The 26,578-nt window shown below is 41.5% G+C and overlaps 1 protein-coding gene across 4 annotated transcripts in view; it reads left to right on the forward strand.

Moving 5' to 3' along the window:
* NTRK2 (neurotrophic receptor tyrosine kinase 2) overlaps window positions 1-26,578 on the forward strand; it is a 210,038-nt gene that overhangs the window by 164,746 nt on the left and 18,714 nt on the right. For all 4 annotated transcript variants that reach the window (XM_071802800.1, XM_071802804.1, XM_065860511.2 and 1 more), the window contains one exon: window positions 418-652. In XM_071802800.1, coding sequence (XP_071658901.1) covers window positions 418-652 — 235 coding nt within the window. The remainder of the gene's footprint in view (window positions 1-417; window positions 653-26,578) is intronic.

A 26,578-nucleotide genomic window follows, 5' to 3' on the forward strand; every position in this document is an offset into this window, starting at 1 on the left:
TGCTATGCTGCATGCCACTTCATTGCATTTTACTCTTTTGGAGTGACATGGTTTTCTGCAGTTACCAAACAGCTGCATTTGCCAGCACTTCTCCAGGAAAGACTACTAAAAAAGAGCAGGAGAAGGTGGTGGTTTTGGACAGAGGGGTATTATTATGAATGCATGTGCCTTATTTCCATGAGTAATATATCACCTGTTGTGTAATGATTTTCACACCACCTGTCTTTCACACAGTGAAGGAAAACAGTAAATGAAAAAGCCAAGATAAACATTTTCCCCTATTTCACCAATTAATTTGTGGCCCTTTTTGTTATTATATTTGAGCAAGTAATTTGTGTGGTTGTAGGCTCACGAATGCCTTTCACCTCTTCAGCTTACAAGTGACCTATCACTTAATCAGCTTGTATTTTGGTGTAGGGCACATGGACCAGATGCGGTACTGATGGCAGAAGGCAACCGTCCTGCTGAGCTGACCCAGTCCCAGATGCTTCACATTGCCCAGCAAATTGCAGCTGGGATGGTTTACCTGGCATCCCAGCACTTCGTCCATCGGGATCTTGCTACCCGTAATTGCCTGGTTGGTGAGAACCTACTGGTGAAGATTGGGGATTTTGGGATGTCTAGAGATGTGTACAGCACAGACTACTATAGGGTAAGTGAGCTGCTGTAATTGGTAGTAACCTAGGTCTTGTTCAGTTGTCTTACCATGCTGATGTGACCAATTCTGCTTTTACACTCAACCATCTGTCCATCAGGTAATTTAGAGGCTGGCATATGGAGAACCTGGATTTGAGTTACAAAGCTTTGGTTAATTTGGAGAGAGTTAATCAGAGTAAGATTGACATGTCCTGCTGTTTATATAGGTTGGCTTTATATCCTAATAATAAATCACAGAAAGGTCTTTTTCTCTGGTCAGAAATTCTGCATGGCTTTAGTGAAGAAGCAGCAGCAGATAGAAAGAGTGGATAATCAAATTGGGCCCAACACTTTGAAGTTGTTAAAACATGTTTGGCCTTATATATTGCTAAGACCAATGGAAATAGTAACTTTTGGGTATTGTGTAATATTTCAGTTTACTAGAGGAGATCTAAGTACTGGACAGCAGCACTCAACCAGTTATTTTACTCAGGAACAGACAGGGTGAGAAATTGGTACATACATAGCACCTGAAAGGCTGTCAGTAAGTTTTTCATGCCTTAAGCCACATCTTTAGTCCTGCTGCTTGTGGTTGAGGAGTTTTTTTGTGGTGGGTAGGAGTACCCCAATGTGGTTGTTCATCCTAGCCCAGTATGTTTTCCCTGAGCTTGGTTGCCATAAAATGATCTCTGAAGTTCGCAAAAGACTCCTAGAATTGCTGGAATAAATGGGACTGTGTACATTAGTTGCTGTTGTTGATGTTGTCTTTGTACTATTTGGCAAGTCATGTAGTTGACAGCATTTGCTGTTTGCTACCACGTTTGCAATTTCATGATTGGAACTGAAGCTGTCATGCATTCGTGGCTAGGGAAAGGCAACCCTGTTGCCTGTTGCCAAGCTGTTAGTTTACAAACCTAAGAGTTTATCCTGTAAGATAAGCCACTCAGCATCTTCACGCATATTTTCTATATCTGCCTCTCACATGACTTGTTGCCAGTGAATTCCTTATAGGTAAACTGAAGGCCTATCCCTTAGCCACCCGAGGTGGACTGCTGTGTCCATAAAGGAGAGTGTCACCTCAGCATCAGTGTTTCTAGAGTGCCCAGAAAAAGATTGTCTCTACATATGACTGAAGCTGGACAGGGCAGAGGAAGCTACACACAAGGATTATTGTTGTTTCCCTTAATGACTGGGAAGTAATAGTCTTCTCTGTTCTTTGTCTTTTCTTTCGAAAGGCAAACCTAGTATTTAGTAAACATATAAACCAGATTCCTCTTATACTTTGTTATTTGGAAAACTTGGCACTTCAAGCTATTTGGTCAATGTAAAACAAGCATGACTGCATTTCAGAACTTGGAAAAATACACAGAATGGTAATCACTGCCAGCGTTTGTGTTTGAGAGGACACCAATGAGCACCAAAGGTCAGGGTTTCTTGATGTTGCATCTGAAATATGAGCAATACCTGTTGGGACTGGAGGCATGTCTCTGTTTTATACTTCAGTGAGACTGAATTTGTTTCCCATGCTCATCATTACAGTTAAGAGTGAATGTCCATGCTTAACAGTAAGTGTTTGCAAAGGCCTTGGCAGTCCGCGGTAGCATTTTTCAACAATAAACACTCTGCCTATTTTTGGAAAAAATTAATAACTGGCTGCTGCAGAAAAACTTACCAGCAAAAAGGGATGAAAACTAAGTAATCATATGGGCTTTCTGAGGATGATGGATGCCTGGTACAGCCGTATGATAGTGTATTGACCCTGGCGTCATCTTACCTGCTCATGTACCTCTTGGTTTAATCATTGTGTCTTACATGTGAGCACTCAGGCAAAGCTACTACTGAATGAAGCACAAGTTTAGAACAAGACCCATGACCTGGAGAAAGCAGGGGTTCGCCAAAGGAAATTCTCAGTAACCCAGATAGTTCTTGGATACCTCTCAAAAGACCTCATTCAATGGGTACATTGAATTTCTCTCTGCCTCTTATACAGAATCACTTTCTTCTTTCCTTCTCTCTCTCTTCATCACTTTCTTTGAGGCCATGGGAGGATCAGTGGGTTCCAGGGTATCACAAAGGAGAAGAGAGTAGTGTAAAGAGTGTGCAGTAATGGCCATGAGAGAGGGAACAAATAACGCAGAAGTGTGAATGGAGGAGGTAAGAATGAGGATGTAAAGTAGCATGGCACCATCCAAAATGATGGTATAAACTTGCAGTTTGATGGACAGGTACGAAACTTAAAATTGGGTAGTCACTTGTTCTACACAGAGAGAAAAACAAGGACCTCTTCTCTGGCCCTCATGTTCTTACTGGCTTCTGGCTTTTGCAGAGCGGGGACAGAGCCACAGCCTGCTGTGCCACCATATTTCAATGTTAAAAGTTTAAAGTTACGATTGAGCCTATGAGGCTTTGGCCTACCCTGCTTGGGCCGTATGTGGGCTTGTCAGAAACTGGTCAGGAAACAGTCAAGGCTATTATGACTTTCCAGACAGTTGCCTGGAGAATTATATCCATGGCAGACCTAAGTAATGAAACTGTCTGTGATGACACTGGGGTGGCACTGACTTAACATACCTAATAGTTTATAGAAGGCCAAGTCTTTTTAACTGCTCAAGCTTAATCACAAACATGGAAGCAATTCTTCCCCACCCTTGACAGCTTTATCTGATGCTTGTTGGAAGGATTTACATATCTCCAAAAAGCTCTTCAAGAAATTGTTCACCATTTTTCTTTATTAATACACTGAAATCAGTTTTTTGGGATCCTATCACCCTGTCAGGATGTTAGATTTGCCCAAGATGATTATTTATAGCTTGCTTCTGTAAGATAAAGGTGATCCCCAGTCCTTATTCACGGTTAGATTGTTAATGACATTCTGCTTTGAATCATCTTAGTTGTTAAAAGATGCTTCGAGGAAGAGGGGGGGAGAAATGACCCTTGGGCTGGGAATATATGTGATGCATGGCCCTTATTGCACAAGCTATCCTTTTTTTCTCCTCTGTTCTTCTTTCCTTTCTTTTTCATCAGGCAGGAATTGTGTGGGTGGGAGGAGCTCTGATGTACATGCTGGCATTCAGTGCAATAGCAATAGTTGTCAGTAGTCAGACAAGATGAACGCAGGGACATGAAGAATCTGCAGTGGCTTTTCTTGCCCAGCACTGCTGTCCCCTCCAGGCCAAACTAAAACGACTGTCAAGTAATTAGTGTGGTGTGTTTGCCAAACAGCTCCAGCAGCACTGCTGTACTGCAGTCCTTATAGCACAGTGGATCATTTCACAAAGTTATTTACTTGTAGAGCTTCAGTCTCAGGTTCATTAGGGGCTTTGATTTGTTTTGTTGATGTCTGTTTTTTCTTCTTTGGACTCCCAGCCCACACAGGTCAGGGTTTCCCATCTTTCCCTCTGATGCCCAAGTAGTGTGACTCAGCAGCAGCTTTCAGTGCCTTAGAGTATTGACACTGAGGCACAGGAACAACTACTTTGCTAATATTTGTTCTTATACTCCAAGATAGTATATCAAGCCCTTTTCAGGCTTCCAGTTCAGTTTTGCAAGTGGTTGCTCAGTGCTTGGTCTTTCTGCATTTCTTTGTCATAAGCAAAAAGCTTAAAGGAAAAAGAAAAAAAGGAAGGTCATCTCATCCCAGCACTTGGAAAAACTTAAAATATCCAGCCTGGTCAGCCAACTACAGGCTTGAGCCAAGATTTAGGATGAAACTCTGATCTCACTGGAGTAAGCAAAAGCTTTGCCATTAATTTCATTAGGACCAGAATTTCACCCTTCCACATTTTTATGTTTGTCCAGTGCAAGATAGAGATTCTGTCTCTGATTTAGATTAATGGAGCTCAGTTGTGTAATCCCTACTTGCTTTTGTATAACTTACTTGCTTTTATGCAACAGCACAAGGAACAGTGGAGAAAATAAGAACTCCTTTCCTCCACCAGTACAGACTGTGGAAGATCTGTCAAAAGACTGAGGCTATTGATGAGGTTTCCATCTTGCTTTAGGACCAACTTGCCCCAAAGGAACAGGGAGGTTAATAAGTCACGAAATATTTTCCTCCACTTCCTGCACAGATGGGGCACAAGAACCAAAGAAGATGTGTTTCAGTATAACATCCAGGGAGCCCATTTCTCTTTAAAATCTTCTCCATATTTTGTACCATGTTTTGCTATTTGAAGAAAGCATAGCATGTAGGATTGGACAAAGCAATACTGGTTTCTGAGCCCACACCTTCCACTGTTGCAGGAAGGCATACAGCAGGTGTTAAGGGCAGGAGGAGCTGAAGAACGTCAGATCTCCTTAAGCCACACGGAAAACTCTAACACTCATTAATACTTTAGCCTCTTCTGTGTAAGACACTAAACCCCACAAAAATTCCAGTCTACCGGGGCAAAAAAGGAAGAGGTGTCAAGGGTGTCAACAGTGTCCTAAGCCCCTAAAGAGAAAATCCGTTTGGCAAAAATTCCAGAGAGATCTTAGGAAGTCAGTCACTTGCAATGCACGACAGGAGGTGACAGTCTGTCTGTCTCAATGAGAATGACCTGAGCTGGCAAGCTGTGTAACACTATGAGTGCACGAGCAAGCTGCAGCAGCCCATGGCGTTACTGGGGTTTAGTGATGCCCCTCAGAACACATCTGGCCTTGTTGCCTCTCCTCAGTGCCTCAGAGCAGGGTGGGAAACAAAGTTGACCCAGAGCCAGATCAGCAAGAGGGGAAACAAAAACTCAAATGACAAACACAAGTCCTAAATAAAGACTTTAGTTAAATAAATAAATATGGAATAGTCTGCAAAACACTGACAGGCTTCTTCTCAAATGTCTCTCCGGTATATGCAAAAATGGATAGCAGCAGTCTTGTGTCTCCAAAGCTTGAATTTCTAACTCCTTGATCACCCCTGTCCTGTCACACAGCCTCTTCTGTCGAAGTGGATGTTGCAAATAAGTAAGATCCTGCTTCCAGGGCTTTCCCCAGAACACTGCTCCACAACCTCGCTGTCCTAATGACTGCAAATTTTATTCTTTACTGGCAACCTGAATTAACTCAAGACAGCCACTTCATCATATTATTCTCCTCCTTCCTAGCCTTTGCATGTCAAGTGTATTTAGAAGTATTCCCATCCCCTCCTAGACTGTTTTGGAGTGTTAAAAGATGCCCACTGTCAGGACAAAAGGTTCTTCATTTTTCTTGTGCTCATAGTAGCCTTCTCCCATGACTTTCAGTGTGTGAAACAGCCGTTCCGGTGTCTCTTTGTGGTACAGACTTCACTAGGACTGTGAGCACTGTTTTCCAAATTAGATTTTGCCTGTTCTCAGATCAGAGGTACTTCACAGTCTCTTACAAAAACACACTGGATGGTACATTGTAGACTTGCATAGCCTGTGTCACTGGCACACAGTCACTGTATTGTCTAACAGTGCCCTGGGCCACTCTTGTCTTCCACTCCTTCCAAATGAAAAACATCCCCTTTTTCTGAAGTTTTTGGTTTCAGTCCCTCAGTGAATGACTTTGCAGTTCATACTGGCACATTTTGTACCTCTGGTGCTTGAGAAAGTCTGTTGTCTCTCTTTTGTTTTTAGCTTCTTTGGGGGCTGCTTTTTAAAAAAATTAAAATTCAGGTCTTGTCTGATTTGGTGGTGAGTAAAGAACTAAAGGAACAGAATCATGGTACCAGAAAGTAAACAGCTGAGGGAGTGAGAAAGATTTGTAAGAAAGACTCCTAGAGTTTTGTGGCTTTGTTTCTCACTGTTTTGTTGCTTGATCATTTCTATTTAATGTTAAGTGAGTATTTGGGGAAATGATGTCTTTTTAAAACATAAAGATCCATGTGCTTTCAGTTAAGATGTGAAAAGTTATTACACTTCTTCGTCCCCCAGGAATACTTCCAGAAAAACTAAGGATTACACAATCTGGTATTCCAGGCCAATTTTAAAAATACCCAGCTTTCAGACCTTCTCTCTACATAAAAAGGTCGAAAACCCTTTTCAGAAAGCATTTTGACACTTGGGAGTATTATAGTCCTCAGCAAACAGTCCCAATCCTGATCTCTGCTGTTGCTTAGCAAAGCCAGAGTAGCACTTTGAAGGCAGTGAGACAACATTAGTATTGGAGTAGTGAAATGGCAAAGAGCATCTTGCCTGCTAGGCACAATCCTTCCTTCAAGTGTGCACCTAATATTGTAGCTTGCTGTATTTCTGTCACCTGTATAATACACTTTTCTGGTGACTCTCTGTGTGTAACATTTGCTAAAAGATAGTGCTAGTAAAATAATCACCAGAGAGTGATCTCTCCTAAGCTATTTCTGGTACCAAATGCCTGTTTGCAATGAGAATTAATACATGACAACATGGAGCCAAAAAAAAAAAAGACCAGTTTGTCATTATTTGGGCTGTAACTAGCCAGGCAAGCACCACAATACAAATGTTACAGTAAGGAACAAGTGTCTGTCTATTCTGAAGGGGCAAGAGCAGCAAACACCTGCAGGTCTCAGCTGTCACTACAGAGATGAATACCTGTGTGGGGGAGTTTGGAGGAGGCTGCTCTAAGGAAAACAAGAAAGAGTTACTGAGAAGTCAAGCAGCTTGTCAAGGCATCCTCGTAGGTGTGTGTATTGAATTGTCACAGTTTGAAGGCTTTTTATTAGCTGCTATTTTTGCATCCATTGCTCAAAAGGAAATTATCTGCTTCCCTACATGGACTTCTCGGCTCTCCTCCGTCAGAGGCTCATTGCATCATGTGTAGTGCTGGGGAGGACAGAGGGTTCCAGCAGCCCTGGAGGACATGCACAGATGATTTCATGAAGCTGGAAACAATACAGGGAATAATGGACCAGATAGAGAGAGGTAAATCGAAACTAGCTACCTTGAAGCCAGTTCAGTGACTCTGAATGTAAAATAAAACAATTACAAGAAGAATTAGACCTAATTATTTTAGAGAGCTTTTAAGAGCTTCCTAAAGGTCACCACAATGACAGCATTTAGAAACTTGTACACGTCAGGACATGGTGTTATCCTGATGCTAAAGTATTAGCAGCATGGCTTGTTGACTGTTGCTGCTTGCTCGTGCCAGAGTATATTCTGTTGTGTGCAGAAAACATGCTCTTTCCCCAGCTCCTAATTACACACCCCTGACTGCTGGAGTTTTGTCTGGAATTGCAATTTTCTCACTTGCTCAGTTCTACACAGAGAGGCCAAATTCAGCTTTGTCTCAGGCAAGTACAGTTCCAGCTTTTTCAGCATAACTAAAGGTATAGTCACTTCCCAAGTGAAGTTCCCCTCATCATCTTCACACCAGGGTCATTGGTCTTACTTATAGTTCTGATTCCATCTGTTTTCACAGATACACAGATTAAGAGAGGAGTCCAAGAAATTTTTCCATATTAGTGCTAGGAGAAGGAACATCACAGGTCCAGCATGTGTAGTGTTCTAGATTTAACAGTGAGTTCTTACTAAAATCCATCTTGCAGATTTAATGACAAGACAGTACTGTGGAAAATAAGATTTTTAACTGGGGGGCTGTGACATACTTTGTTTTGCCATGTTTATAGAATGCCCCCACTCATGTGAAATGTGCAAGTGGGAATTCAGCTCCGTGGCTTCTGGAGCACGTTCTCCTTCAGTCTATGAGAACAAAGAGTGTAGAAAGGGCAGAAACAGAAAAATTTAATGACTAGGTTGAAAAATGGACCTGATTAAAAGTCAAAGTAGAGCGGAGTGACCCTACTTCTGTGACCAGTTACTTGATTACCCATTGAATTTGGGTGTCTAATTATTCCTTTGTAAATCCACCCTCACTAGATTTACACCAGAGTCGTTCTCATGCAGGATGTCAAGAAATAGGTTCATGTTAAGAAAATAAGTTCAGCCACAAAGCAGCACCTAAAAACAGAAGCCAAGACATGCAGAAATCCTATTGAACAACACTACAGCAAAAAGCTCCAAATGTATGCCAATCAAAAACTTAAAGTGTTTGGAAATTTTGAAGTGGAAATTTTCGTTCTGTTTGATTCTGTTAAAAGCTTTGCGAATTTACCATCTATTTGGTCCCATTTCAGTCATAAAGCAGTTGGAAATTTTGGGTTTCCCACCCCATTTTTAAAGCATTTTGATGGTGTCTTTTTCAGCAGGGTTACTCCCGCTGTATGCAGTTGGTGAGAGCCTTAGGATCCATTTGCATGCCTATAGAATAGCAGGAAGTTTACACAGTCAGCAGCACTGGTGGCTGACACAAGCTTTTCTGTTAACGGGCTCTTAGCACAGATGTTCATTAACTTAAAAAGTCCTTTAAAAATTACATATACAAAACTGAATCATTCTCAAAAATAACCACACATATGGATATAAATTGCAGGAAAGCAATGATTCACACATTGAAATTAGCTTTATGAACTGCAATTTGGAGATCTTTGCATAACTGATCAAAATCAGCTCATTCCATTAAGTAGCAGCACAGCCATACAGAGCTGTTTTTGCAGGTGCTGAAATGATTTGACCGCTGTTTAGATATTTAGCACATAAGAGGGCCATGTCTTCAGTCCCAGCTCCGTTCACAATTTGCTGGATTGTAGTTTGAATATCAGTGAAGGCTTTTTCTGTTGACTTTACTAGAACCAGTGTTTTTTCCAGGGCTTTAGAAAGTGCAAAGTTTACAGGCAACATTTTGTAGAGACCAGACTCAGAACAGCAAGAGAAATGATGACATGATTTCTCTAGTTTTTCTTCCCAAGCCAGGTCTTTGTGCAGACCATTAATGCTATTTAGTAATTATGGAGAGGAACCATGTGTAAATATCTGGAAAGAGAGACACTGTGCTGTAGTGCTACAGATTGTCACTTTTGGCAGGAAATTTGCAAAGCAAATGACAGAACTCCAAAGGTTATCAGCTGAAGCTGTTGACTTTGTGATGTGTGATGTGCACAGTGTGAGGAAAAGATGATGTGGGAGCAAAATGGGAAAAAGATCTCTGGGATCACTGTGACCGCAGTCAGAAACTGGAGCAGGAGCTCCTGGCTGCTGCAGAACGCTGGTGCCCCTTGTGCAACTGCGTCACTGCCCCCACTGATGATGGGGACAGCACAGAAAGGACATCCAGAGGGAGCAGGGCTAAATGGGAGTTCTCCTTTGAGGAATGGTCACAGAACCCGCTCCCAGCAAAGTCTTTGCAGGCTTCCAGCTGGAAGGTTTTCTTATGTAAATGGATTCTTTCCTTGCAATAAGGAAAGCAGTTGCTAGGCAGTTTTCCTAAATATGCGGTTTTTTCTCTGGCCCAAAGAACAATGGGCACTCTTGGCTCACAGAACTCAGGAAGCACAGAAAGGAAGAACTAGGCAATTAGACTGTGAAGTGCTATGTGTAATGGGATGGATCGAGAGGACAGCAGCAGCTGGTAACAGATCAGAGCATACAAATCTGTCACTGTGGATTTGGTGCAGGCACAGCAAAGAGCTACTGGTGGTGAGTGGAAATAGGGAGCAAAGGAAGCAGTGTGTGATACTGCAGGTCATTTAGACCTCCACTCTTCTCTGTGTCCTTCAGCTGACTGATGGAGCACCTGACCAGCCAGGTAGCTTGTGTGTGTCCACTCCAATAGGAAGGGGAAGAGAAGTTATTAGCAAAGACTTGGGTCAAGATGAGCGTGTTGGCACTAGTCACAGAGAACATGGACATACTTTAGCTTCCCTGTGGAGTTGTAACTCACATGCCTTTGTGAAGAGTTTTCAATATCAGACATCATGAATAGTACTGAAGTTTTTGACAAGCTGTCAGGAACAGTTCTCAGAGCTTCTCAAAAGGTGAGGACCCCAGAATAGAGGTGATTTTGCTTCTTACAGGCTCAAGAACTTTGTAATTAGACTTCAGAGATGACTTGGATTTGGATTATAGATATAGATATATAATACAGTCTTGCATAAAATGGAGCCAAAACACTTAGAAAATGCTATCAAGCTTCTCTCTGTGGCCTAACTTTAGGAAGAGATGAAGGCCTGATCTAAGGTGAGTGAGAGCATATGCATCTGACATCAAGGACAGACTGAAAAAATTAGAAAATATTGTGGTGCCTCAAATGCTTCTGCTTCCATCAGGAAGGTAAACAAATCTGCAGAAGAAAAGCCTCATGAGTGGGAAGTAACTTTGTTCTTCCCAATGGGCTGAAATGCTTTCAAGAAACATGCCTAGCTTAAAACCCTTTAATTTACTTTCAGAAGTTACTACTTATTTGTCCCTTAGCAGTATCCTTGAAAAGCTGCTGTCTGGCCCTTGAGGATTTGGAGGACTTGCATTAAATTTGATATACAATCAGTTCCTAGCTCTCTTCTCCAGTTCATCTCATCCAGGGCTTGATATTGCAATAATGATGTCTTCAGTTGTCAAGCAGAATCAGTCAGACCCATTGAAATGCTCAGAGGTACCAAACCTGAGAGGCGATGCAAATTAGGTTTTGAAACTGTCACCTTATTTAGTCTTATATATTTGTGTTGTTCTCCAGTGAGACATTTATGTTTGTCATAAGTTTAATACATTGCGTAGATGAACCTTAGTTTAAAGCCTATGGAAGCATAATGTTGCTCAGGTTACATCTTCTCTCTTTGATCAGTGTAGTTAGCTTTTAAATTGCATTTTAACTTTTGATATGACCTGGAATAATGATGCTTTTAATTCGCTGTGACATTTTTTTCCTTTATGTTAATTATGAGGGAAAACTCTTTGAGGTTGGTTATGTTCATGGAACTACATTCCCGTATGCATTATATGACCAGGAACTCTGCGAAATTGTTTGAAACGGATCCAAATGGTTAGCAAAACATATGAAACCAGAATGTTTTCAGAGATTGGTTTTACTTGTGAGGAATTTACGTAAACCTTATTCAGAGTTGAGTCATGAAGAACAGTAAGGTGGTAGGCCCCAAGTCAGAGAGGCGACTCATGAATGGTCAGCAAAGATTTTCAAGAATCTGTATCCTTGCTGATGTAGATGAGACGAAACCATTATCAACAACATTACAGAAAATACAGAAAAACTTTTTTTTTTCCACACCTGGAGTTCTACAACATTTCTAGCCTATACAATTTTTATAGAAGACAGAAAGACACTCGTACATATTCAAAGAACAAAAACTTGTCTGGTTCCAGACTAAGCAAACTGGCAATTGACATCACTGGGGACAGGTTTTTTACCTTTGTCCTTATTAACTACAAGTTTGTAATGGCTTAACTTCTGTTTTCAGTTCTGTGTTCACTACTGTATCTAAAGGGTGAAAAAAAATGACATCAGCCTGTGTTCCAATCCTTGCATGCCACACCATGGAGCAAACAAATGTTTTACTGGAAATGTAAGTTGTGTTTCTTTTCAAATGATATGTAAAATGTGATGCAGTCTGAGCTTCTCTTAGAGATTATTTTATAACACCATTTAGTCCATTCCAAGGTGTGTGTGTGAAGGGAGTCCTTCAAATTATTTTATGTTCTGCAAGACTATTTCTCTATGAATTTGGATTTAATTGTGTACACAGAAAGGAAGAAATCTTATCAGGGTAAATACTTCATTCTCATTTTCTTTCTCTTTTTCTTTAAAATTTTTTTTTCTTTTTTTTTGGTGTTACAGTTTTAGGAAGATAAAGAACTGTTCATTAAACATATCGCCAGATACCCTTTGATAACACATCAGTGTTGCAGTTGTTTCACTGCCAGTATAAATATAGGGCGGGTGGTGGTGGGGAGGAGACAACATGAATGACAGACATGATGATTACAAATCATTTGTCCTAATGCTTTTATCATCTGTCTTCCTCATACTGCCTCAGCCCAATCACACAAAATAAAAATGTGATGTTATCTGGAGAACATAGATTCTTTCCAGATTGATTTACCAGATGCCTGTCACCACCAAGTCACTTTGAAAGACTAGCTGATAGGCTGGGCTATTTGCAAGTTACTGCTCTGCATGCAGTCCTTTTGCAGCTGATTATGCTGCCAACATTATTTTCTGACGGTGAGATTTAGTGCAGCATAGCTGGCTGGCAGTATCCTTGTAGGAGATTTTTCTTGCTTGTGAACTAAGAGAAGGGCAGGGTCCTGCATTCTTGGCAGCCTGTCATATGCATGAGCTGTTTGTTTTTTGGATTCAGCAAGCAGAGTTTTAAATCATCTTTAGCAAAACAAGACACAGAGAAAAAAGAGAGATCAAAATAGAGATGAATATTTCATGTCAGAATTTTGGCAGCATGTCTCGTCTTCTACATTGAAAGCACCAACAAGAAAGGGAATTTTGCAGTTTTCCGTCAGGTGACTTCTCATACTCCTTGAGTACCTTCACTTATTCTACGATTGGTCTCTTATGCCATATCAGCCATTTTTTAGAGAAAACAATCTGATGTTGAGTACTTGTGTGGGAAAAGCATTAAAATAAAACACAATGTCAATACACAGTGAGTGGAATGTGCCCCTCAGCAGAAAGCTGATAGATACTACTTGAATCTACAAATAGGGCTTATATATTTTTTAAGATATACAGGCCCAATATTGCTGTTTTCTGTAGAGGGGAAATCTGTCAAAAGTGATTGGAAGATCCATCTTACAGAACTCCTACCCATTCGCATAGACACACACAGTTGTGATTTTTTTTACATCAATCATGCTTGGAGAAACATACAGTTTTGACCAACAAATGTTTCCATGGCAGTTTGGAGAGGGACTAAATGGTGGCTTTGGAGATGAGCCAGCTTGTATATGCCTACGTATTATGCAAGATTAACCTTCTTGTTTTCTGTCGTGATCAGCTTTAGTTACTAGAATAAAACACTAAATAGAAAAAGAGGAAACCAAAGGCTATGCTGCACTACACACAGTAAGAAGTCCTTCAGATATAGCTTTAAGCACAGCAAAAATGGCATAAACTAGGAAATACAAAGGAGTTTCATAGAGAGGTTTATACAGGTCCACTGTACAATGTGAGACTGAAGGTATGTCTACTCTGGAGGCACTGCTAGCTCTAAAACTGTGACATGAGATTGATGGAGACTGCAAAACTATTCAGAAGCAGAGTGAATACTGCTTTTCTGGGGCATATGCTTCTCTGCCTGTGCTACTCACAAAGTCTAAGCTGACAGCTTTATATGTTCACAGTCATGTCAGAGGTATGGAAAACCAAATCATGTCAACTAACACAATTAATCAGGAAAAAATGTAAATAATGCTTCTTTTATAGTTATTCTTTTTAGTCTGGCAGTATTTTACAGCATCTGAATAGATGTCTTTAAGATAAAAGGCAGCAAAAATAGAAAACAAAAAAAGAATACATCTTGATCTGTTTAGCCTTCAGGTTACATAAATTAGGCAATTACTGTGCATCTGTAGTTGAATAATTTCCTATTGTAAGTAAAACTCACAGGGGCAGAGAGCCTAAAAACTGCCTGGGATTCTCAGAACTCCTGGCTTTGGAATAATTGTGACCTCAGAATTTTGGGAGTACTTGTTTTCTTACTCTCCAGCTACTGCTGTTTCAGAAGGCTGACTCTAAGAAATGGAGGGAACTACTTGTTAGGATCAGCTTAAGTATTGGGAAAATGTGGATTTTTCTTTAAATAAAGGTGCAGAAAGTAGCTGGAAATTGTGTCACTAAATCCCAGGAGAAGATGGAGAGCAATAGATTGCAGAGCTGTCTGTGATTTCGCCTCATAAGGAACACTGGAAGTAAGTTTCACAAGAGTGAAAGGCTAATGGACAAAGGGGGTTACAATGAAAAGCGCCAAAAAGCATTTGAGATTGACTTTGAGAAGAATATTAAAATGAGCAAGAGAAGGTCCCTTGACTATTTAAATGTGAAGAGAATGAGGAGGAAAATGTTGCCACTATAGACATGATGGTGTGGGAAGGGGAGTTAGTTTGGCCTGGAAGCACAATTGATTTTTAACATCTGGTCTTGAAAGTACAGTGATGAATATGACGATGTAGGCCAAGTGGCTAATGGGACTGAGAATATGAAGGCTAAACTTGGAAGAAGCATAGAGAAGAGATCTTTGAACAATGTGGACATGGCCAGCTTGTTTTATGACGGGAGATGAAGAGTTCAGCAAACTCTTAAAGCAGCATGAGCCAGCCCTGCTGCCCAGAGAAGGTACTATTCTCCTGCTAGTCTCAAAGGCGAATTCCTGCATCATCCACCTTTCTGCACCAGCACAGGTGTTACTGCAACCACTGAACAAATTGTATTGATGAAACAATCCAGCTGAAAAACAAGCTTTTTTTTTCTTTTTTTTCCTGTTTGTAAGGAGGACAGAATACTTCTCGAAACCCAGGTACCATACCAGGGCATTCCTGCTTTAAGTCTTTGTTGAATGAGACTCTAAAAGAACTGTGTTATGTGAGTACATCAGAAGAGTAAATAAACAGCAGGGAAGGAAAACGACTATTTAAATTAGGGGATGATGTTTGCATAAGAACAAATGAATACAAGCCGGCCATGAAATAATTTAAGCAAGAGTCTAGAAAAAGGATTCTAACCATCAGAGGAATGAGCTTCTTGGGCAGCCTGTGAACTGGGAGAAGTGTCTCATTTTAAGGTGGTACTGTGCAATTTATGAAGGGAATGATGTGATGTATGCAAACTATCTGATATGGTACAAGAGGACCAGAGGACTCAGCATGTCACTCACAATTCTTAGCTGGTATCCTGAAGCATGTAAAGAACCAAAACTACTTGGTCAGAAGTATTTGGTTTGGCAGAATGTTAACATGAGTAGCAGTTTGAAGCACAGATACTTCATTTTGTCTGGATCAGTTCACTCTATCTTTAGTTTGCACAGAATATTCGAAGTACAGTTACTAGCATTTGTGAAAGGCAGCTTAAAGTGGCTGATTTTTAATGGCAAGCAAAATGTTTAGAAGATAGAATATTTCTTACTTATGAAAATACTTGCCAGTAGCTCTGCAACTCTTGTAACTTCTTAGCTCTCTCACTGCTTAGGAAACCACACACAAACCAGAATATCAGGACTGACTTTGTATCCTGTGACTTTGGAAAAGTCTCTTTAATTCTGCCTGCAGTCTCCCCTCCCTTCATTCAATAAGGTTTAGTTAGACTTTAACCCTCCACAGTCCAGTCAGATTGGGTTCTAGTTGCAAAGATGTTTCTTTTTCATCACAGGTAAAGCAAATATAGCTTTGAGCTTCTTGTTTCTCAGTGTCCTCCATTTGTTATTAGGTAAAGTCAGGAGAAGATTATTATATCTCACTTCCATTTTCTTCACTTTTTTTTTTTTTTTTTTTTTTAAATTTCATGAAGGGTGACATTTTGAACAAATCTATTCAGTCAGTGCCCATCTAAAAAACATGAATGGCATGTTTGTGTCAAGGTTTGTTATGACCCTTGTTGATTCAGTTAGGTTGAATTTACCCCTTAGATCAGAAAGCTACAGCTTCACATGCAAAGTGGTAAGAGCACATGGGCTTCCATGCTGGATTATAGCAGGTTCTCACTGAAGTTTCAGCGTATAGCAGATGCGTCACATTCACTATCGTATATTATATGCCCTGCTCCAAACTTCTTTCACAGAGAGTATAAAACCATTACAACCTTAGCCACTATCTAGAGCTTTCAAGTTCTGGATGTCTGTTCCAGTGCTGGAGATCTCCAGTATCATAGGATCATAGAATCATTTTGGTTGGAAGAACATCAAGAACATCAAGTCCACCCATAACCTAACTCTGGCACTAAACCATGTCCATAAGAACCTCGTCTACGTGTCTTTTAAACACCTCCAGGGATGGTGACTCAACCACTTCCCTGGGCAGCCTGTTCCAATGTCTGACAACCCTTCCCATGAAGATATTTTGCCTAATATCCAATCTCAGCCTCCCCTGGCACAACTTGAGGCCATTTCCTCTAACCTATCACTTGTTATTCAGGAGACGAGACCAACAGCCTCCATGCTACAACCTCCTTTCAAGTAGTTGTAGACAGAAATAAGGTCTCCCCTGAGCCTTCTTTTCTCCAGGCTAAACAGCCCAGTTCCCTCAACTGCTTCTCATAAGATTTGTGCTTCAGACCCCTTACCAGCTTCATTGCCCTTTTCTGAACTCTCTCCAGCACCTCAATGTCTTTCTTGTAGTGAGGGGCCCAGAACTGAACACAGGATTTGAGATGCAGCCTCGCCAGTGCTGAGTACAGAGGAATGATCACTGCCCTGGTCCTGCTGGCCACACTCTTCCTGATACAAGCCAGGAGGCTGTTGGACTTTTTGGCCACCTGGGCACACTGCTGGCTCATGTTCAGCTGGCTGTTGACCAACACCCCCAGGTCCTTTTCCACCAGGCAGCTTTCCAGCCACTCTTCCCTGTGCATGAAGGGAACAGCAGCCTAACACTGATGTGACAAATGGGACACTCACATGTCAGTCTTCCCGAGTCTTGCATGATGGAGCTGGGGAAGTGGACAAAGGCTGATTTTCCTGTTGATTACAACAGCAGAAGATGTAATAATGCAAACCTATACCTGTTATTCAAAAAAGGTGGATGGTATTTTTGTCCCACTCCACCTTTCCCTACAACACCTGAAAAAAAAAAAAAAGAATATTCTGTTAGAAAGGCACAAATGGAAGTTGCCATAATGTTCACTTATCATTCATATTTTAATCTGTTGTTGAGGCTGGGACTTGGTTTAAAAGCATCAGTTGCTTGATTTCCAGCAGATATCTGGATACGTTGTTCTTGTCTTGCTCTTCATTACAAGCATCAGGGTCCTTGAGCAGCAGGAAGCACAAGTCCCAGGGTGGCAGTGGAGCTTTTGCTCTACATTGAAATCCCAGAGCGTATCTCTCTGCAGCTGTAATTATAATTATATATTATAGGATGATCCTCTGCCTTTTACAGAGAAACTGCTCAGAATTTAAAAGGAGTCTGGAGACTTCTGGGGACAGGCAGGTTAAATTATAGTTATTACCAAGCAGCTATTTCAAGATTACTACCCTCTGAATAGCAAATCTCCCACCCCCATGAAACACAAACAAAACAAAAAGTTTACTTGTCCTTCCAGAATTCTTCTGGCATTCAACTCAACTTGCAATTTCCAGCCCTTCACCTCAACACGTTCTTCTTTGTAGAGAAAAAAAACTAATCCTTTTTCAGTATGTCAGACTAAGGTCCTGAAATTAAAAGACACAGATAATCATTTGGTTTCAATAGGTTTTGATGTGTAAATGCTAAAATGGGTTATTTTGTGTGCATGACAGAGCAGGGGGCTGTGCATACCCAAATGTGTACATTGTTTTTTTCATGGGGGGTGGGTTGTTAAACACTCTTGAACATAAAAGGTCATACTAGCCTTCTCCACTGCATTGCTTAAGATTGGGTTTGCATGACTGCCCAAGCCCCTTCAGCACTCTGAGAAGGGGCTGGCTTCCACATCAGTATTTGTAGGAACACAGACGATGTTCTCTCCTGGCGCAGCTCTCCCATTCCTACCAGTGCAGCAGTAGGAATGCTCCTCCTGGGCATCCCACAAGTGGGGTGAGCATGTGTTCTTCTGGAAGTCAGCAAAGAGGCAATGGATTTGATATAACTGCTATGTCAACTCTTGGTCTCAGTGCTGACCCATTCTACATTCTTTTAGCATAGCAGTTCAGAGGCAGCATAGTTGGTTCTGTAGGTGCGTAACCACGTGTCTCTGCTGCAATTTGAACCTTTCACAGTCAAGTCCCATTGCTGACACATTGTGGTGAACTGTTATTTTTGCATAAAGTTCAATGTGGAAAGACTTAGGCAGGTGGCCACACACTGAATGATGAGATTAAGAACAAATAGTTAACAGTTTGCTCATTTGCTGAGCACAGACTAGCAAATGTACAGAATTGAACAAAGGTGCAGTGGAAAAACATTATTAGATCCTGTAATATTTTTTTTCCCCATAATGCGTATTTAGATTGCTAGTGCCATGGGGATCTTTTACTCCAGAACAACCAAAAAAGGCCTTGTAGATCATATATTTGATATAAAAAATACTTATACGGAAATGATATGGAAGTAAAACATTTGATCAGTTGCACTGATGAAGTACATTCAGAAATACTTCTGCATTTATCCACTACCTGTAAGCATGTTTTCCCACTCAGAAACCCAATTCTCCAGGACTTGTAAAATACCAAAGATAATCTAACATTTAATCACATTTTAATTCAATATGCGAGGGAGACTTCTTAGTTCCCTACCAAATGGAAGGCTTAACCTACTCCTCCTGATGTGAAATCCACATATCACATGACAACAGGCAATAGAGTGAGGTGCAAATTTGGTCCATCTTCAAAATTTAACATCTCACAGATATATGGGGATGTCCATTCTGGCTAAATCTCTCTGATGAGGCAGACACTGTCCTGACTGTCCTGACCTGCCCAAGCAAGCTCAATATGCATGTGACTTTCCAGCCTTTCTAAGAAATGACTGAGCCTGTTCTTAAATATAAATCACATTTGCTTGTAAGCTATCTGCCCTATCTCTGGCCATTTTTCAGCATTTTCTTATGCTGTTCCAGAATCTGCGAATGAGGGATGTTAGGGTGCATTCCTGCCAGTTCCTGTTACTATCTGTTTATGAACCAGTTGTTCATGAATTAGTCTAATCATTGTTTGCACCTGCTGATACTGTCTACCTTCATTAATTGTGGCAGCAGGTTTCAGGCATTTAATACGCATAATGTTAAAGAAGATACTTTTATCTGTTCTGAACTTATCTTGTACTAATTTAATTGAGTGTCCTCCTGTTACAGTATTTCAGACTTTGCTAATAATCGTTCTGCAGTTGTTGCTGATTGCCCTCACTTTATCCATAACTTATGATTTTTTGATTCTCAAATTAAGCATTTTAGTTCTCCTTTTCTGTGCCTCTCCAGTTACATTACATCCTTCTTGAGCTGTGGAGACCAGAACTGCACACAACACTAAAGGCGCGTGGGGGGCCCTTGACTGTGTAAAGCGGCGGAATTAGGCCCTGTGCCATGTTGTCAGTACCTGTGCTGGTGATGTTCAGTATCTTGAGTTTTTCTGGCAGCTGCTGCTCACTGGGCTGTTGGTGTCAGAGATGGCTCCAAAATCTCCTTCCTGGGTGAAAACACAGGTTACTAGGTTATTATGCCTATTTATCATGCATGTAGTTAACTGCATTGAAGCTCATCTGCTGCCGCTCTCTCTGTTTTGCAAGATACTTCTCACAAACACCTGTCTGAGAACATAGTGTCACCCCCACACTTGGAGTAGTTGACAGTGCCCTCCCATCTCCAGGTGGTTGATGAAGATGTTGAATGTAGCTGGTGCTGACACTGACCTCTGGGGACTCTGTTACTGCCTCCTCTCTATCCTGAGATGTGACCTTGAAGGCTTGCTGCTTCTTGTCCTGTAACAAGCCTTCAGCCCATAAAAAGGCCTTTCCTAAACCTTTTTCTAATAACCTTTGATGTAGAGTCTTATCAAAGGTGTTCTGAAAATCCACATGTGCTTTGTCTGCTGGATCACCTTTGTTCACATTCATCTTGACTCCCCTGTGGGCTGTCACTAGACTGGTAGAGTGGGATCCCTTTCTACACAAGCTGTTGTTTCCCCACTCTTCTCAGTAAGATACAGACCCACTGTTTTTACCCATGCATCAGCTCTCTGTCATCAGCTTCTTTTAATGGTAGTCATACACCTGCATACCTTTAGACTGAGGTGAATGCCATTTGGTCCTGGTCACATGAACAACCAGCTTCTCTACTTTCTTTCTTCCTGTAATCCTCTAACATTTTCTGTTTCAAACATTGTTTCTTACTTAATAAAATCAGTCTCAGTTCCGTGAGAGGGGAGGCTCACACAAGTGCCGCAAACCCTGTAAAACAGTTTTCTCTCTTAGGTTAGGCATTCTCGTGACCTGCAGACACTCCTGCACTTCTTAATCTTTTATGTGCTAATTTGTGCTGTAGTAGCAACTTCTGTGTGACAGACCTAGCGTAGTGAAATTTATAATGGCATAGTTCACTTACTTTTCAAGTCAGTGGGAATACTGTCTCCTTAATGGCAAGATCAGATGCATGATGACATAAAGTCCCTAAAAAAAAAAAAACAAGCAGAAGTCTCCTTTTGCTGGTCTTAGCTAATCAGGACATCTCCCTGTGGCAAACAGGTTGGGCTGTCCTTAGTTGTTGTGCCTATGACTTACCTCACTGTGCTCCCCAACCTCCTCTGCCGTAGATCCCCCGCCTCACAGGAATACCAATCAGGGACTTGGTTGGGTGTCTTAGGGTACCACAGCTTCAAAAACCTGCACCACTTCATTGAACAGCACATTCTGACTTGGATCTGAGCTAACTTCCCAGCATTAAGCTGTTTGTTCAAGTGTTCGGGACAGAGAAGGAGATTTCAAATATTTGTTACGTCCCTTGCATAAGAGGGTCTGTCTGGGACATAATCAGCTCCATCTAGTCTTCAGGAAAATGCTGACTCAGTCTAAAATTTTCTGCATGTTCCACTAAAAGAACTGTGGGATTTTTTTTTCTTCCATGTTTTGTTGGTTTGTCTCCATATTTTTGGGAGCACGCCAGTTTTATTGACCTTCTGAGGGCTCTCGGCATGAATAAATCATATCATGGGGAATTTTGCTTAGAAAAAAGACATCCAAGGAGATTCTCCATTTCTGGCCTGAAAGCCTACAAGGAGACTGGGTGCAAGAGACAGTGTCCTTTCAAGCCTGAAATTTGAGCGCTAATTCATATTTAAGTGTACATTCATCTTAATCCCCCATTATATGCCCAGAAGTCCTCAGGAGGCAGAACTGAGGACAGAAGTACAGTTCCCTTTGCCACACAGCCTGAGGCAGGGCCTAGAATGTTTTTGGACATGGGGCTGGAGTGGAATTAGGTACCTGCTCAGAAAAGGCATCGACGCACACAGGTGCTGCGTTTCCTCGCGGCTGCAGTCCAGCAGCTGGCCTGGGAAAGGCAGGCAAGACTGAAAGGCTGGGTGGGGGATCACAGCCTTACTGCCTAGGCAGGGGTTTGTCCTCTGCCAGCTTGTGCTGTGGAGGCACTGAGGCCCTCTTGAACCTTTAGCTCACCATCATCAGCACTTTTTATGGCTACAAACAGTCCTTCATATGTGTGAGTCATATTTGGGATTTGTCAAAACCGCTTCGATTACATGACCTGTGCATGCATTGGGGGTGTTTGATACAGACTGTAAATGGATGGGAAGAAGCACTTGAAGCATTTTGAAGAAAATGTAGATAATAGAGAGTTAATCTGTTTTTCCCCTGAACGTCTGCTTTCTTTTGCCCAGTATACACTCAGCTTGTGTGGTGCCATGGCAGAACAGCCCAGACCTGCTCCCACCACAGTCAGCATTAGCCTTTTCCCACTCCTCCACCCTCATGCCCCCTCAAGCATCCCCTTTTTTGAGCTTCACCGCCAGAATCTTCTCCAAAGGTTGGCGCGGCAGGTTCAGGGTGTTTGGAGGCTCGGTTTCCATGGCAACTGGGCTCTTCTGCTTCCAGACAGCAGCTCAGGGGGAGACAGGAGGGAGAGCAAAAGAAAGTCATTAAATGTGCCAATTAGTATGCAGGGCCAGGGCTGCTGTGGCAGGCAGTGCTTGCAAAGGCGGGCACCAGCAGGAATGCCCGGGCTGTGCTGCGGACCAGGGGAAGATGAATCCGCAGGCATTTGAGTACAGCAGCCAGGAGCTGATGGGCAGCTGCCCCTGGCTGGGGCTGCAAAGAGGATACCACACCAAACACACTTCTGCTCTCTTACAGATGAGCTCTCCGGCATCATTCACACCCTGCAAGCTAAACACCCCAGAAATAGTGAAGCACCTAATTTCCTGTTGGGCAGGAACAAGGGCAGAAATTGCGTATTCTGAAATTTGTGCGTTTGATAACGAGTCAGATGTCATGGTGGCATTCAGCTGGAGAAATACAGAGAGGGGAAAGAGAAGGGGAACTTAACTGAGATGAAGATACAGTATTTTCTCTGCTGCCACTTAGCTTGTAGCACATGGCAGGATGTGACTTTTAGAAAAGATGCAGCTCAGAAACCAGAATGCATTTTCATGGGGACAGACAACAGGGTTCTGCTAGATCCCAGTTCTGATACCGAGAGACATGCTGCCCCCTCCTGTAGAGCATCCTGTTCCCGTTGGACATGGTCTTTCTTCATTTCTTGGCTTAGTCTGTTTTGTTTTGGTTTGGTTTTTTTTAATGTTTTTCTGATCTGTTAAATGGTTGCAATAATTTGTCCTGGGCTGATAATATTTCAGTCAGTTCTGAATGTATTTTATGCAGCTGTACAGGAGCTATAAATGTTTTGAGATGTTTGTGAATAAACAATGCAATATGACAGTTGAAGATTCTTAAAGGGATTAATTCCGTTGTGATATAGACGTGCTAAAATATTTTATCTCTAAAAGGAAAGCCTTCTAAGTACCTTAATAAGACACTTACTGGTGCTATTTCAGATTTGGATTTTCTTTTTAAAAACTGCTGATTACTTTCTCCCATCATTTTACCTTCCGTGGAAAGAATCTGCATAGAGAAATTTCTGAAGGAATTGCCTATTAATTAATTATTTTATTTTTGCTTGGTTTTATGCAGGCTGTAAGATAATCCATTGCCTTCCTAATATACGTTTGTTCCTTATAGTATGTTCTAGTGCTCGATCTGCAATCCAGTTGTTTTAAGACATAGTTTTTGATCACAGAATCATAGAATGTCCTGAGTTGGAAGGGACCCACAAGGAGCATCAAGTCCAACTCCTGTCCCTGCATATGACACCCCACAGTTCACAGCATGTGTCTGAGGGTGTTGTCCAGTCTCTTCTTGAACACTGTCAGGCTTGGGGCTGTGACACCTCCCTGGGGAGCCTGTTCCAGTGCTCCACCACCCTCTGGGGAAAGAACATTTTGCTAATGTCCAACCTAAATGTCCCCTGGCACATCTTCAGGTCCCTGGGATCTTGTGTGAAGCTTTTATTTGTTGGTTTGTTGGGGGTGGGGGGTGTGTGGTTTTTTGGGTTTTAATAATTATTGGATTATTATTATCATTATTATTATTATTACTATTATTATGTCCTTGTGAATCTCTGTAAACGTGCCTTATTTCAGTGCAGATGTTGAGTATCTTAGTTCTACATGGAGCAGTTTCAAGCAGGGGAAGAATTCCTCCAGGAATTTGTCCTGGAAGTGATAATGGAAATAACTTAGAGACTATAGGTATTGCACTGAGCTGTTCCTCAAGCCCTTGCCATCCTCTCATCATGCCAAACTGCTCAGGGCCTGAAACACACTGGGAATCCCCTGAATGTTGGGCTCCCTCACACTCAAGAAGGTGTCACTGTCTGCGAGAAGCTGCCCTCCAACAGCATAATGTTTCCTTCCACCTCCCGGCCCTCCAGCAGCAGACACTGCTGAGATTTTTCTTAGCAGACCTCTGCGGTCTTTGCTTCACGTCAGAACCAATTTAGAGGATGCACAATACAAAAAAAAAACATGCTGTAGAATGTGTGACCTAAATTGAGTATTAGTCTCATTCTATTTTTAATTATCTGAGTACATTTTGTTTTAAGTTTCCATTCAAACTGAAATCTTTTGGGAGCATCTGGCTGCTTTGTTTTGCTGGAAAACATCAACACTTTTCATTTCAAAATTTCTTGCTCAAAATGGTTCCAAGTATTTCATTTTGTCTAAATGTTCAGTACTTTTGCTTGATACAGAATCAAAGGCATTTCAGAACATTAATAATTCTCAAAAAGAGAAGAAATTTTTTTGACCACTGTGGCATTGTTGAATAGACTAATCAGGTGACTGTAAGTAGCCTAGGGAGAAGTTTGTGTAAATCAGTTTGGATTTCTTGGGAAAGAGAACTTTAAGGGAAGATATTCTCAGTCCAGAAGAAGTAAAAGGTGAACTTTTCTCCTGCCTTGTTGACTCTCATTCTTTTTATTCCATCCTCACACTCTGCTGCTTCTGATACTTCTGAATCACAGTGTATTGACATGATATTCAAAAGGTATTGTGATTCTTCTATCAATCAGTCCTTAGACTAAATACAATAATCTTTACAATACAATCATTCCTTTACAGAGATAATTCCTCTCTCTTCTTCTTTGTATTGGCTGTACAGAACAAAAAGGGCTAGGGCTCAGTTCCACGTGGACTGCTTCTGAATACTGTTGCACAATATAAAAATATTATCCATTTTTTTAGAACAGTAGAAAAAGGTTGACTTCTAGAACCTGCGTCCTAGCTCATGCTTACAGATACAGCTCTGTCTTTCATTGAAGTTAGAGCATTTTTGTCTTTCTTTGCATACATAATACCTATTATTTTCATAATTAATATTAACAGTGATAGTATTTTATAGTATTAAAATCAAATATTACATTTTAAATCTTTAAATATTAACTAACCCGACAATATTAATTATAAGAAGATTTTTCCATAATTATATAATGTTAAAATTAATTATTCTGGAGATGGGTTTGTAGCAAACACATCGTAGTGATTGGCATCCATCTCAGTGATAATAATCACCAAAAAGTGTATAGTAGTTCTTCCCTTGCCTTCCAACTGAGAGCATCATGAACAACTTGCATGCTGTGGCCCCACAGAGATTAATTTCACCCTTAGTTCTAAAGCATGATCACAGATTGTAAACCTCCAGCAGAAAAGATACAGGTATTTACAGGTGCTGGACTTGCCAGTTGTGTATTTCTACTTAGGCTTCTCAGAGAACAATGACATGGATAGTAACAATAAAGTATCATTGGCCCAGTGTTAGACATTGCAGAAGAAATTCCTGGTACAAATGCAGAATAACCGAAAGCTGTACTTCTACTGCAAGACAGAACGCACATGCATCAACTGTTTTGGAGGGAACAACTCCCTGCGGTGGCAGATATAATCCCAAGACCCCTGGTAATTTGGGGTCGGTCTGCATGCCGTGGTTCTTTCCCTAAACCCGAGTTTCACCCAGTGACAGCTCAGAAGCTTGTCCGAGAGGCTGTGCTCCCTGACTCAGGGGAAGGCCCTATTTCTGGTGGTGACACCTGAAAGGCACAATTTCATCAGGGCTTCCTGACAGCCACTTGCAGCCTGTGAATTCCCCCAGGATCCAGTGGAAGGTGCCCTGTCTCCTGCCAGTAAGGGCCTGTGGGGTCCTGCAGTGCAGTGGAAAGCTGTCTCTGTGACCTCTTAGAGAACGTACCCGTTCTGCCTTACTCTCTTTTATTCCCAACCTCTCTCTTACCAAGAAAAAACAAATGAGCAAGGACACTGCAGTTTTTGCATCCTACATGCTGAAAAGGTGGGGCGATATTTATTATTCTGAGTATTGTGTTCTTTATTTTGAATATTGCATTCCTTTTACTGAAGCAGAAAAGAGTTGAGGCTTTTCATAATTTGACTGTGTTTTGACCATAGGTCACCTTATGTAGGAGGTTGTTAATGTTACTGGGAATTTACTGAAATAACTGAAAGGCATATGCAAGATTAGGGGTGAAAGAGTCTTCCCAGGCTTCACCCCATCCATAAAGGGACTCAGTGCAGTAAATAAGAGGATTATGTGGGACAGTGCTCACTGATGACTGCTTGTGTGCTTGCATGCTGGAGATGCTTTGCAATAGATAGAATCTGCTGGTGATCCATTCCTGTGTGCCCTGCTCTATGGTTGTGACCATTTTGCCTTTTTTCCAGCTCCTGTTCACCCCCTGTGCTCCTTCCATCCCCACACCCTCTTTCCTCTTCTATTGCTATTAATTTTGATTCCTTTCCCCATTCTGCAGGGCTAGGCTGTTGAGCTGTTTTTTACTAGGTGTTTCTTCACTACAGTGCTCCTGCTGAGCTTAAAGACACCCTTATTTGAGTAAGTGCACATCAGGGAGAGTAACCCATATTAGGTTTGTTTAACACGGGAAGTTCTCCCCTGCTATCTCTAGAACCAAG

Source organism: Patagioenas fasciata, chromosome Z (genome assembly GCF_037038585.1).
Source record: "Patagioenas fasciata isolate bPatFas1 chromosome Z, bPatFas1.hap1, whole genome shotgun sequence".
In the NCBI taxonomy this organism is placed as follows: domain Eukaryota; kingdom Metazoa; phylum Chordata; class Aves; order Columbiformes; family Columbidae; genus Patagioenas; species Patagioenas fasciata.